Below are 13,002 nucleotides of genomic sequence, written 5' to 3' on the forward strand. Positions count from 1 at the left end.
CCACGCGTTTTTACACACGACAGGCACACGCCCGTGTATTACACGGCGGCCAGGCCAAGCGGCTGCCAGCCACTTATGCAAGGTCGCGACCTTGCATAAGTGGCTGGCAGCCACAGCCGTTCCACGCTTGCGTCTTATCGCGATAAGACGCAAGCTTGGAACGCTTTCGGACTGCTGCAAATACACCAGCGGGAGCGTCCGGCCGCAGTCCGACTGCCCACGCTAGGACACCCGACACAGACTCCGCGTCCTGGGTACGTCTGACGTATCTTTAGATTTTGCATCCTAGGTACATCAGACGAATCTTTAGACACAGCGCCTGATAATAGTAGCGAATAGGGTCGCGTTCAGTGCGCAAGTCACTTTATTACACTCGGAGAGCAGAATTCCATTCCCGTTGCGCAGGTAGTTCCCCAGCTAGGCATGCACTTGAAGACTATGTTTCACTCTTTCATAAAGCAAGCTTTGCGGGACCCCTCCGCCCTTGTGCACCCATTCGCAGGTCGTGTCGCCTTTGCTCACGTAACTCCCGCAGGTCCAGCGAGTTGCCGAGCCTCTGTAACCCCGGCGTCGCTCGGTCCAAACGAGAAGAGGCTCACGTTGGTCGTCCGGCAGCACACTGGAGGGACGTAAAGCTCGCAGCCTCCTTGGTGCATGCAAGACGAGGCTGACCAGACCTCCAAGCTCTTCTGACACACGTGTGCACTCCTATGAGACAGGTGTCGCCTCCCGATTCCTAGAGATCTGGTCGCACTGGCAGTCTTGCGGGTCCTCGGGGTTCGTCGAGGAATGCCAGAAAGCAGAATTCCATCCTTTTTGCGCAGGTAGTTCCCCAGCTAGTCACTTCCTTGAAGACGACGTCGCACTCTCTCTGGAAGCAAGCTTCGGGATGCTCTTGTGCACCCATTCGCAGCTCGTGTCGCCTTTGCTCACGTAACTCCCGCAGGTCCAGCGAGTTGCCGAGCCGCTGTAGCCCCGGCGTCGCTCGGTCCAAGTGAGAAGAGGCTTACGTTGGTCGTCCGGCAGCACACTGGAGGGACGCGAAGCTCGCAGCCTCCTTGGTGCATGCAAGACGAGGCTGAGCAGACCTTCAAGCTCTTTTGGCACACATGTGCACTCCTATGAGACAGGTGTCGCACCCCGATTCCTGGAGATGTGGTCGCACTGGCAGTCTTGTTGGTCCTCGGGGTTCGTCGAGGAGTGCCAGAAAGCGGAATTCCATCCTTGTTGCGCAGGTAGTTCCCCAGCTAGTCACTTCCTTAAAGACGACGTCGCACTCTCTCTGAAAGCAAGCTTCGGGATGCTCTTGTGCACCCATTCGCAGGTCGTGCCGCCTTTGCTCACATAGCTCCCGCAGGTGGCAGGGCAGCGAGTTCACACATGAGCGCTATTCGTCCCCCAATTGAGGGTCATATGAGCTCTATAAACCAACCTTGCCATGTTGCTTGTCCATCTCTGGCTCCATTCTTGGCACTCTTTGCTCGTTAAGTCATCGTCTCTAGTGATTATGTTACATGGAGCCTGCAGAGCTGTTTTGGGTGCAGTTTTCACGACAGAGCTGACACTTGAGCGAAAATGCCTTGGTGCTGCAGTGGATCCGTGACCCTTATCAATGCCCGCGAAAGATTACCAACTTCGTCAAGAACTGTCGAATGGTGCGACCTCTTTCTGCGGCACTCTGCTGACGGCACATGTGGTGGATTTGCAGCTTGAAAAAGTATTCCAGCATTGTCTTTACCATACTTGCGCAGTGGGACCGGTTTTCGATTGTCTGTGCCAGGAAGAGGTGGTCAAAGCTCTTAAACAGCGGGGTCATGAAGATGATGGCCATTGCCTCTGCCTGAAGTCTTTGTAGCCAGTTTCGACCTCCTTTGGCCGCCTTGTCAAAGTGCCTGCGAAGCACCTTCTCCGCTATTTTGCACAAGCCCAGGTGTCCTGTGAAGGGCTGTGGAGCCCACCAGCATCCTTGATCAGTATAAGGTCGCACTTCGCTCTTGTAAGAAGTGCGATCTTAGAGCACTCTGGGCACTTGGTCATTTTTGCAAAGTTGACTGCCACGTTTCCAGCAATGCACTCTACAACACATTCGGCGAATTCTGAAAGCGGCTTGTAGGAGACAGTACTGTTGGCCTCTTCGCCTCTTGCACGCTCAGCCCTTCTCTGATCTTGCTGGTGCTGCGCCGACAAGCTTACGAGAAGCGTCTCGGTGCCGTCGACCTGACAGTTGCCGCAAGCTGAAGGCAGGACGTTGGCGGGCAAGCACTTACTTTATGCTGACCGAAACTCTAGCGCTGTGGGGTTGTTGTTGTTACCCGTCCTGTCGCGTACAGTGGCAAAAAAAAAAAAAAAAAGCTCAAGGTGGTCCTGACTGAGCTTTCGCGTCAGCAGGCACCTGAGTGGCAGTCTGAGGCTCCAGACCAGGTCTTCTGCTAGACCTTTGATGGAATCAAGGACAAGTAGGAAACCAAGGACTGGAGTCTTCCTTGCCCCTTGGCTCAACGGCTTGCCCGTTACGTCTTTCGGGGCTCAAAGGTAGCGTGAAGCTTGCTCAATCCTTTCCAGAATGGTGACTTGGTTGCTGGCACGAATGGGACCTTTGCTTCCACGACCAAGTGGATGACATGAGTTCGTCTGGTCAAATATATCATCGACTGCTGCGGCAAACTTGGCAGTCGCCTCAGCACCCTCGAAGCCTTGGATACCCTCTTCCTTGCAAAACAGCAAGGCGCAGCTGACGGACCGGCTCAAGGTTTGGGCTGCCAGTGATGTTGAAAAACTAACAATGAACTCCAGGCTAAATATCTCGTGTCAGTGGTGTTCATTGTTAGTTTTTCAACATCCTCCCCCCGCTCACGAAGTGAGGAAATTGGGGATAAGATTTACAAAGTTTCCAAAGGGTAGAGCAGCTGTACTGGCCGTCGGATTACACAACCAGACGGCAGCTTAACAGCACACGCCCTTACATTTCCATCTCTTCCTGGAAAAACTTCAACGACACGTACCAAGGTCCAAAGATGTCTTGGAGTGATACGGTCATGCAACAGTACTACATCACCAACGTTCGGTGCACGGCTGCTGAGCGGTGGTGCAAGGTGGGCCGAACGAAGCTCTAGTAGGTATTTCTTCCAACGTACCCAGAAGTTGTTCATGAGCCTCTGCCTATATTTCCACCGGCGTGTTAGTGAATCTCTCGATGACGCGTGGGTTGGCTCCGCCTCTGGAAGAGTTATCAATCGCCTTCCTATGAGTAGGTGAGCGGGGGTCAAGACCGCTGGTTCACTATTATCGGCATGAAGGTAGGTGAGTGGCCGAGAGTTCAGCGCTGCCTCGATGTCAGTCAGTACCGTCGTTAGTTCTTCAAACGACAAGCTCTGCCGTCCAAGAATTTTCCGGAGGCACGTTTTCACCGACCTCACCATCCTTTCCCACCAGCCTCCCCACCAGGCTGCCCGTTCTACAATGAACTTCCAGGTGATTCGGTTAACACTGCAGAAGTCTTGAGATTCTGCACTGCGAATAGCCTCCCACAAGGCCGGCAGGTCCTTCGCTGCTCTCTTGAATGTCAGCGCATTGTCGCTAGAAATGGTGCTTGGGAGACCTCTTCGTGACACAAAGCGTCGCAGGGCCAAAAGAAATGGCGCCGTGGCCGCGGTGGATACCAGCTCGAGGAGTAGTGCCCGGGTGGTCGCGCAAGTGAATAAGGCAACGTAGGCCTTAACGCACTGCCCTGCTGAGTTGACCAACAGTGGCCCAGCGAAGTCGATTCCCACGACTTGAAAGGGTTGACTCTCTTCCACTCTGTCCCGTGGTAGCGGAGCTACGGGGGCTGTGGCCGGTTTTGCTTGGAATCGTCGACAGATGCGACATTCCGCGATGATCTTCTTCGCGGCTCGTCGTGAACTTAAGAGCCAAAATCTGTCACGAATTTCTGTCAGAGTGGCCTGCAAGCCTCCATGTAATACTCTGAGGTGAGCATTCATGACAAGCAACTTGGTGAAAGGGTGATCTCCTAACAGAAGAGTAGGATATCTCACCTCCTCCGAGGCTGTGGCTTGGTGAAGTCTGCCTCGAATACGCAAGGTTCCTGTGTCGTCAAGAAAGGGCTGCAGATCGGTTATTCTCGATCCTTTTGAGATGCTTCCGCCTTGAACCAGCTCCTGAATCTCTCTGCCGAAGCATTCTCGTTGGACATTCTTGATCCAGAAAGCTTCTGCATCTCTAATATCATCTGCCGTTAGGGGCAGTTCAGGTGACTTGTTCTGTCGACGACAACCTTGAACAAATCGTTTTATCCACGCTGTGACACGCAGCATCTTGGTATAGCTGCTGAAATTCTCCAATGTCAAGAGCGCGGTTGGTGCACACACAGTGGTCAGCAGTATTTCCCCGACCTGTTGTCGTCTCTCCCCATCGATTCCGTTGAGGTTTTCAACTTCTGAGGTACTGCCAATTGGCCAGTTTCCTTCTTCTCGGGAAAGCCACTCAGGCCCAGACCACCATAACTGATACGCACTTAGCTGCATTGCCGTCTTCCCTCTAGTTAGGGCGTCTGCTGGGTTCGCGCTGCCCGGGCAGTGGTGCCAATTAGAGGGATCGCTTAGTGCTTGTATTTCTGTCACTCGGTTACCGACGAAAGGTTTCCATGCAGTTGCTGATCCTTTAATCCAACCGAGGGTTATCATTGAATCTGTCCAGTACCATAGCGTAACTACGACACCAAACAAAACAGTACACAGATATTTAGCCATGCGTGCTCCCAAGAGGGCTCCCATCAGTTCTAGTCGTGGGAGGGTCAGCGTCTTAAGCGGAGCAACTCTGGACTTGGCAAACACCAGAGTGACGCTGACATTTTCTTTTCTATCCACGGCGCGAAGATAGGCACAGGCACCATAAGCCTGAGGGCTGGCGTCTGTGAAAACGTGAAGCTCCAGCTTGCTCTCACCATCCGCATTCTGTAAGTGTCTCGGAGCCATGATGCGTGGCAAGTCCTTTAACTCGGCGCACCACGTTGTCCACTCTTGCCGTAGTGCTTCTGGTAGTTCCTCATCCCATCCCAGACCATGTTGCCATATACGTTGAAACAAAATCTTTACTCGTATGACGTAAGGTGAGAGGAACCCTAGGGGATCGAAGATCCTAGCAGAGGCTCTGAGGACGAAGCGTTTTGTAGTCATGTTTGTCGAGAGAATCTCCAAGAGATGGTCACTAGAGAACGTGAAGGAATCTGTGGTTTTGTCCCACACCAGTCCCAGTACCTTTGTGACTTCGTGGGACTTGATTGACGTGATGTGAGGTGAATTATCGACGTTCCCCTCCTTTTGATTGAATAGGTTCTGCAGTTGGCTGGAATTGGTATTCCATTTGCGAAGTTCCATGCCGGCCTCTCTGAGCAATGTCTGTGCTCCCTCAGCGAGTCTTCGGGCTTCTTCGGTGCTTGCGGCTCCAATCAGTAGGTCGTCCACGTAAAATGAGTCCAGCAAAAGAGCCGCGATGTCTTTGTTCGAATCACTCACGTTCTTTAAGTGATGACGAATTGTCGCTTCAAGTAGGAATGGACTGGCAGTTGTTCCAAAAGGAACTCGCGTCATGCGCCACTCTTTGATATCGGGCAGCGGCTCGCCTGGACTGGGTGTCCTCTCAAACCAAAGAAACCGGAGAGCATCTCTGTCATACTCTGCAATTTCTATCTGCAAGAATGCCTTTTGGATGTCAGCTGTGAGAGCCACCTTTTGCATACGAAATCAGAGCAGCACCGGCAAAAGTTCTGTGTTAATGGTAGGCCCTTTCTCAAGATGGTCGTTGAGAGATCCGGTGTTTGGCGCGTGTGATGAAGCGTCGAACACCACTCGAATTCTTGTCGATTCCGAGTTGGCCCGAATCACCGCTCGATGAGGCATATAATAAACGCGTCCATCACATGGGGACTTTTCGTTCACCTCTTCCGCGTGTCCGTCCTCAAAGTAATTGCGTATCGCTTTGTCATATAGTGCGATGGAGTCATCGTGCTTGAGACGTTGGATCAAGCTGCGGAGTCTAGACCTGGCAGTGATGTAATTATTTCCAAGTGTTGTTGCTGTCTCCTTCCAGGGTAGAGCGACTTCGTAGCGGCCATTCTTCCAACTTATTTTCTCTGTGAATTGTTCGAGTACCGTACTATCTTGCTCTTTCGTACTGGTCGGTTCATCCCTGATTCCAATGGCCTCCAGCTCCCAGAAGTTTCTTTACGCTGCCCCGTCGTCTTCGGCGGTCAATGCCACTCCTAACACGCATACCATCAAGTTCGCGGTAGTATTCGACAAGACTCTCACGGTGCCTGTTGGACCCTGAAAGGTCCATCCTAGGCTAGTTGAAATGGCCACCAGGCCGGGGATGGATGATGAGCGGCGTGTTTCGCCAGTCAACAATCTCCACATTTGGTCAGCGCCAATGAGCAGGCTTATGCCTTCCTCTGCTTGGACGGAGGGAAACATCAACTCGTCAGCGATGAACCCCGTGATCGCTTTAAGGAACGAGTGTTCGACGGGTGTTTCGATGAGATCTTGGCAGATAAATGGGACGACAACGGCTTCTAAAACATACTCCGTCATCGCATACTGGCCTCGAAGTCGTAGTCTGACCAGTGTGAAGTTCTGTTTTATCACGTCTGAGCCGCTGTTGGCAAATGTGTTAAGCTTCATGCTTCGTTGGCCTATAATTTTCAAGTTAAGTTTCCTTGCCAAGTCTTCTCTGATGAACGTCTTCTGGCTTCCACCATCGATAATACCGCGGATATATGCGCAGCTCTCATCACTCACGGCCCAGCTCCTGAAAGTTTGCAGTAGAACGCTCGATGCTCGGTGAGGCGTCGTATTACTGGTGGTGAGTATATTGGCGGTCTCTTCCGGAACTGGTCTTGTTGTCTGCCAAGCAGGATTGCACATTGACGAGACATGTCGTCCCCTGCATCCAGAACATCTCGCTTGGCTGCGGCAGTCTTTGGACCGATGCCCTCGTTTGGTGCAGCGAAAACATCTCATGTCTTGCGCTAACCTTCCTTTCTTTTCATCAAGTGCGATGTCAGCAGTACAAGCGCCGGTACTGTGACTCTGCTGGTTGCAAAAAAAGCAGTAGTTGTCTGTCCCGCTGGTTTGTAACGCGAACGTTGATGGTGGATAAACAGTTTGTATCGGTTTAGGAGCTATCCTCGGCACACTCGCTGGTCTTTTCTCGAGCGGTGCTGAGCGTTCTCTGCTCTCGATTTCCACGCGAAGAAACCGCAAAAGTTTCGCTAGCTCCTCACCGGCATCCGTTGTCGATGCAGCGACGTTGACTGCTCCATCGCCAGACGTGCTAGCCCCCTCCTCTCTGCCGGCGGAAACTACAAGTGGTATTCCGTAGCTTTTGTGTCGATGGTAATCCACAACGATGTCCGTTGGAAGACTGGACAGGAGTATGTCCACCATCCTTGTGGCGTACGTCGCACTTGAAACATCCAAGGAGCGCAAACCGCGAATGTTTGTCTGGACGTGATCGTACACATTGCGCAGTCCTTGGACATCACGCACTGACTTTACCATTGGAAGGTTTCGAAGCCGCTCCAGATATTCCCGCTGAATGTTTCGCTTGTGGCCAAAGCGTTCAGTAAGTATCTCTATTGCATCTCTGTAGCACGCTGCCGTAGCCTGCAGCCCGGAAACGGCACTGGCGGCAGGCCCATTCAGAAGCGACCGCAGGTACTGGAATTTTTCTCCATCAGAGAGCTTGGTGTTCCGATGTATTGAGGCGTCGAACTGCTCCCAGAAGGGTTGCCACTGCGTGAGCTCCCCTTGATAGTGTAGAAGTTGCAGTTTGGGGAGCTTCACTCCCGTAGCTTGGGAAGGGTGGCCCCTGTCGCCGTCGGCTCCCGTAGCGGATGTGGTTGGCGTTGCCTGCAACCGCGCGATCTTGTTGCGCAGTTCGCTGAGGGTCCTAGCCACTTCGTCTTCATATTCTGCGACAGTGATGTAGTCTGTCTCCAGATCACTATCGCTGATGTGTGGTTCGATCTCCTCGTTGACTTTACGGAGTTCCTCGTTGCTGGTTACCAGTCTGTCTCTCAGGTTCTCGAGAGAAGAGGCATCAACGGCGACGGACTGGAGCATGGTCGTTATCTCGTTGATTATCTTCGTATTCTGCCTGCGTCGGACTTTACGCTTGGTCTTGAGCCGATCCATTTTCAGGTTGATTCCTCAAGTCCAAGTCCCGGGTTTCGGCACCAAATAATTGTTGCGCTTTGAGGCGCTCTTTCGCTATGTACTCGTTGAGGACATTGAGGTCGAGAAAGAATAAGAGCACAACCGGCTTGTGTTAAACGGTTTATCCGACTGCTCGTTCGCTCGCGCTCGCGATTCCCCATCCCCCTCGTCTTCTTTGAACTCCAGGCTAAATGTCTCGTGTCAGTGGTGTTCATTGTTAGTTTTTCAACAACACCTTCATTTTCTGTCTCTCGAAGTCAATGTGCTGCTTTCGGAGCTTGTTGGCTGCATGACGGCATTCTTGCTGCTGCAGGTTATCCAAGGCCGCAAGGTACCGCCAGGCCACGACCTTACCTGCCCCATCTCTGATGCACCCTTTCTCGGCCGGCAGGTTCCGCATGAGCTTTAGCATATGGCAGGCGTCCAAGACGGCGTGGACCCTGCTGGTGGGGTCCGATGGATGTGTGAACCAGCTCTTCATTGGCTGAGCAAAGCGCACTCCGAGTGCTGTGAGCATGGTAATGTTACAGTTTGTCTCGTCACAGGTCACACTTATACACTTTGCTCCAGCATCCTTCAGTTTAATGATGTACCCCCGTACCAGTTTGGCGGGAGCGTTGCCGTCTAGACCATCGATGAGGGCGTAACCCAGGCGGATCTTCCAGTTTCGGTCGACTGCCACCGCCAAAAATACAAGTGCGTGCTTTGCAAAGGTGACGCAGTCGTTACGGATGATGCCGTGACCCAGGTCACAGTACCCGACGACTTCTTTGCCATCCCAGTCTGTTTGTCTTTTTATTCCCATCTCATCGACCATCAGGCTGACGAAAAGAGGTCCCTTCTGGGCTTCCTGTGCAATTTTGTCAAACGACTGCTGGGTGAATCCTGGTCGTGCATCAACCACCGCTGCCCATTTTCGCAGAGTGCTTGGGTATGGTAGCTTGACGTGCTTTCGCAGAAGGCTGTATGCCTTTGCCGAGTAAAAATGGAGCGTGAGGGCAAACTTGCGCACATCCTCTGTATACGCGTTTTTGTTGTGCTTTACTCTTTTTAAGATGGGGTTACGCATTGTGTTGGTGAATGCATTGTCAAGTATGTCAACTGCTGACTTAGGAAGTCGTGTCCTCAGTTCACGGAGCAGCATGTTCAGCTTCCTAATCCTGGCCGTCTTCCGATTGATCTTCTTCTTTGCCTGTTTCAACAGTTTCCTTGCCTTCTGCAGCTTGTGCCTACTCGTGGCCAGGACCCTGTGCAGCCGTGGTGACACAGCTGCGTACGATTGGTCACCGAAGAAAGTGTTGCGTCGCATGAACACAGCTTCAGGGGGAGCCTCTGACGTTGTAGCTTGAGAGGGGCAAGTAACCAGCTCTACACTGCTTCCAGAACCAGCAGCAGCTTGGGCCTCTCCCGGGGTTGGCTGATAAGTCGTCGATCCAGGCTGCCTCTCTGGAGGGTGAGACCTGTCAGCAGAACAACGCGCGGTGATATTCAAGACTGCCTGTATTCCACAAGACTGTGTGCCAGGGCATGCATTCTTGGCAGGTTATACAGTGTAGTGTGATATGTGACCACACCTTTTATGCGTTGGCCAGAACTGGCACTGACCCAGAAAAAGGGGGTGCTGGGAGTTCTGGCTTATGAATAGGGTTCCATGTTTTGGGTATTTTTAATTTGTGAGCAGTACCTGGCTCAGTGAGCGAAAAAAGAGCCTTGATCAAAGGGTGCAGCCAAAGGCCGTAACCAAAAGTTGTGTCCAAATGCCGTGACCAATGCAACGCAATCCAAGAAAAAAGAAAAACTAGAAGAAAATACAATAAAAACAAACATCTCTCCTCACGTTATCATTTTGGTCACGTGACTTAATTATTAATCACCTGATCAAACAAAAAATAAATTGAGAAATAAATTATACCCTGCCCAGTTTCGAACCTAGGCTCTCATGATCGCAAAACTAGTGTGCTATTCGTTGCGTCAACCTTGCTCATTATCGTCAATATAACTCGGCCAACGGTAATGCTGACGCATTATCACATCATAAAAGAAAGCTGAGGTGCCCTCGTAGTTTTATTTTTTTAAAAATGGGGGCGATTTTTGATGCTTATTTGTTGTCTCGAATTTTGAGTTTTTCGGTGTCTATTTTTGATATCGACCAAAAATCGGAGTTTAACGATGCTTATGCGGTTAAAACAAGTGCATATCTGTGGAGTTTCTTGGAGACGAAACATTATATGCACTATTCATTGCTAAATAGAGCACATAAAAATAATTTCCAAAGAAAAAGAGCAGCCTCGCGGACAGTTCAGTGCGGTCGGTGTTGTGGTTCAACAAAAGTACAGGTTCCCTGCCGTGGAAAGTGCAATTTCTCGTCAAAGCAAGCTCAATTCGGGTTCTTTCGGTTTTTGCAGATTTCAAGAAAAATCGTTTGGAGGTCATATTTTTATGTATATCAGTGTATACTGAAAACACGGAACCCACTTATGATTGAATGCTTGTAAAAAGCATACAGCATGCCATGGAATTATTATAATAGTGGTGGTTGAAAGTGTTGCAAAGAACCTGAATGTTTTACTCAAACCTGTCAACTTGATCCCAGAGATGCCACTTTTCTAGTGATTCGTTGACCACCACTTTCAGATACAAGAGACACACCTTTGCAATGTGTGCAACTATAGTCGCCCGAAGTACGTGAAGACTGGAGCCTGCATCATGTGTAATTTTACCTTGTCATTGTTGTACTGACATTTTCTTTATGTGCAGTGTTGTCAAGTGCAAACAGTGAGCATGCTAGTTTATTAGAGCTCCATGGAATCTATCCCCCTCATGGGATGCATCTGCAACAATGATTTTGAGGCAAATAAAAATATTGTGATCTTCTGCAATGAAACTTGCTCTATTCGTACCTATGCCTGTGCTTCGGTCGCTGGCACAGAAGGAAGGCCTCGTCAGACTGCGATCTTGATCGCTTCCGACGTGACCGTTTTGTCTTGCTTGCTGGAGAGCTGAACACCGTTGGCACACTTCCTTGCCTGAGGTATGTCTTATTGTTCAGTTGGTAGAAACAGTTGTCCGCAAAGTGCAGTGAGCACAACTGCGACCATTTACTGAGCTTCCAGTCTCGGCAGGGCAGCTTCTCCATCCATGCCTTGAGGAGTTCCGGATCATTCAGTGGGAACCTGTGATGGTATATTGAAGCAATTGTGAAACCTCTTTTTTTTGCATGCAAAGAGAAATGTACCAAGGCATCTTGTGTTGACTGTTTTAGGCACATTCCAAGTGCATAAATGAACAAGAATCTGGTATCTTGCAGACTGACCACCTCTTTGAGACACTCTGAGGAACAGTAGGTTAAGGTATGTGCTTATTTATTCAAATCGCCCTGCTCTCGGAAACTAGCAATAAGAATGCCATACTTCTGTAGGGAATCAAATTTTCTCCTGCGGAAGGCATGAATCTAAGTGAAGTTTTAACAGTGGGATCAGCTTACAAGCTGCTTTCCTTGTAGAGCGCTATATATGTGCGCGGGAAGGCGAGCTACGGATCTTCTAGCGCGTGAGGGGACGGAAGAGAAATGCGCGCCACGTCAAACAGTCTCAACATGTTTGCACAGCCAGCAAAACGAACGGTGTGACCAGGTTGACTTCAAGAACTAAGAAACTTACCTATGATACGAGATCCCCAAGTCCTCGCTGCCCCTGTTGGCACAACCGATATGGGCGCAGGAGCCGCCGTCCGATATTGGTTGTCGTCCGATACTGGCACAACCAATAGCGGCGGAAACCGAAGCGGCGGAAACATGTAGGCACCCAAGAGAAGCTGGTACAGTACTGCTTACACGACTGTCGCCCCTTCACAGAAGGCACCCGGCAGGCGGCCGGGAGCCGCCGTCCGCCCGGAGTGACCGCCGTCGGTCTTTTTCACGTCACTACGGATCACGTAGTGACGTGTTCCGTAGTTAGCTCAGCACCGAGCAGTTCGGAGATTTTAACACTTCTCTGGGTGCCTCAAATGCGAATCTTGACCGTCGAGCTAAGAAAATTGCCCGGGCACATCCGCCGTACCGTTAGAACTCCGCGTTCTGGGTACGTCCTACATACCTTTAGACTCCGCGTTCCGGATGGGTTTGACGTATCCTTAGACACAGCGATTATCGAGGAGCTCCCGTGGTTAGCGAGTGCGCATATTTTAATTAAACTAGAACTCCAAGCGATGTCCGAAGCAGCACCGGTCGGTAGTGACCGGAGCCCGTACGAGAAGCACGGGACCGAATCTGGCTTACCCTGAATGAAATAAAAAAGAAAAGCCTCATTCCCTCGTACTTCACGTTATTCCTACGCGGGAGAGCACACAAAACCCTGAAAAATCGAATTCCGCACAAGAAATCCACACACTCCGATCAACACCCACAATGCTTCCGAGACGCACTGGGCGCTGCCATCTTATCGTTGACGCATGGATTTGGTCTGGTTACGTCATAGATTTGGCCTGGTCACGTGTCTAGTGGTCAAAATTGTACAACATGGCGGCGGCCGATTGGGGGTCACTTTCAGCTGCCAGTTTTTTTGAGGCCCTATACACTGTTAGAAAATTCCATCAATTTACGTGGAAAAACCGAATAGAACATGTCCCATTTTCTGGCAATGCATCTAATGTGCTGTTTGCGTTCAAAAACTGGAACTGTACCATATGCATTGAAACCTGCTACTTAGCCAATAAGCATGAGCTGATCCGAATCAATAAAAAGAGCCTTACAAGGTTACAATCTATAGTCGGTTCAACTGGTATACAGAAA

At 50.7% G+C, this 13,002-nt stretch overlaps 2 protein-coding genes across 2 annotated transcripts; both read right to left on the bottom strand.

Annotated features, from left to right (window-relative positions):
* Positions 1–1,609: 1,609 nt before the first annotated feature.
* On the bottom strand, positions 1,610–5,375 carry LOC120842907. Its single transcript, XM_040214131.1, has 2 exons — positions 4,035–5,375; positions 1,610–1,945 (listed from the first exon to the last, which is right to left on the bottom strand). The coding sequence occupies exons 1-2, from the start codon at positions 5,373–5,375 to the stop codon at positions 1,610–1,612; spliced, it is 1,677 nt and encodes a 558-aa protein (XP_040070065.1).
* An 846-nt stretch (positions 5,376–6,221) lies between these two features.
* LOC115321880 lies at positions 6,222–8,192 on the bottom strand. Its single transcript, XM_029982160.2, has one exon. It carries the CDS (start codon positions 8,190–8,192, stop codon positions 6,222–6,224), a length of 1,971 nt encoding a protein of 656 aa, XP_029838020.2.
* Positions 8,193–13,002: the final 4,810 nt, after the last annotated feature.

The sequence above is a fragment of the Ixodes scapularis genome, unplaced genomic scaffold (assembly GCF_016920785.2).
Source record: "Ixodes scapularis isolate PalLabHiFi unplaced genomic scaffold, ASM1692078v2 ptg001192l_1__unscaffolded, whole genome shotgun sequence".
In the NCBI taxonomy this organism is placed as follows: domain Eukaryota; kingdom Metazoa; phylum Arthropoda; class Arachnida; order Ixodida; family Ixodidae; genus Ixodes; species Ixodes scapularis.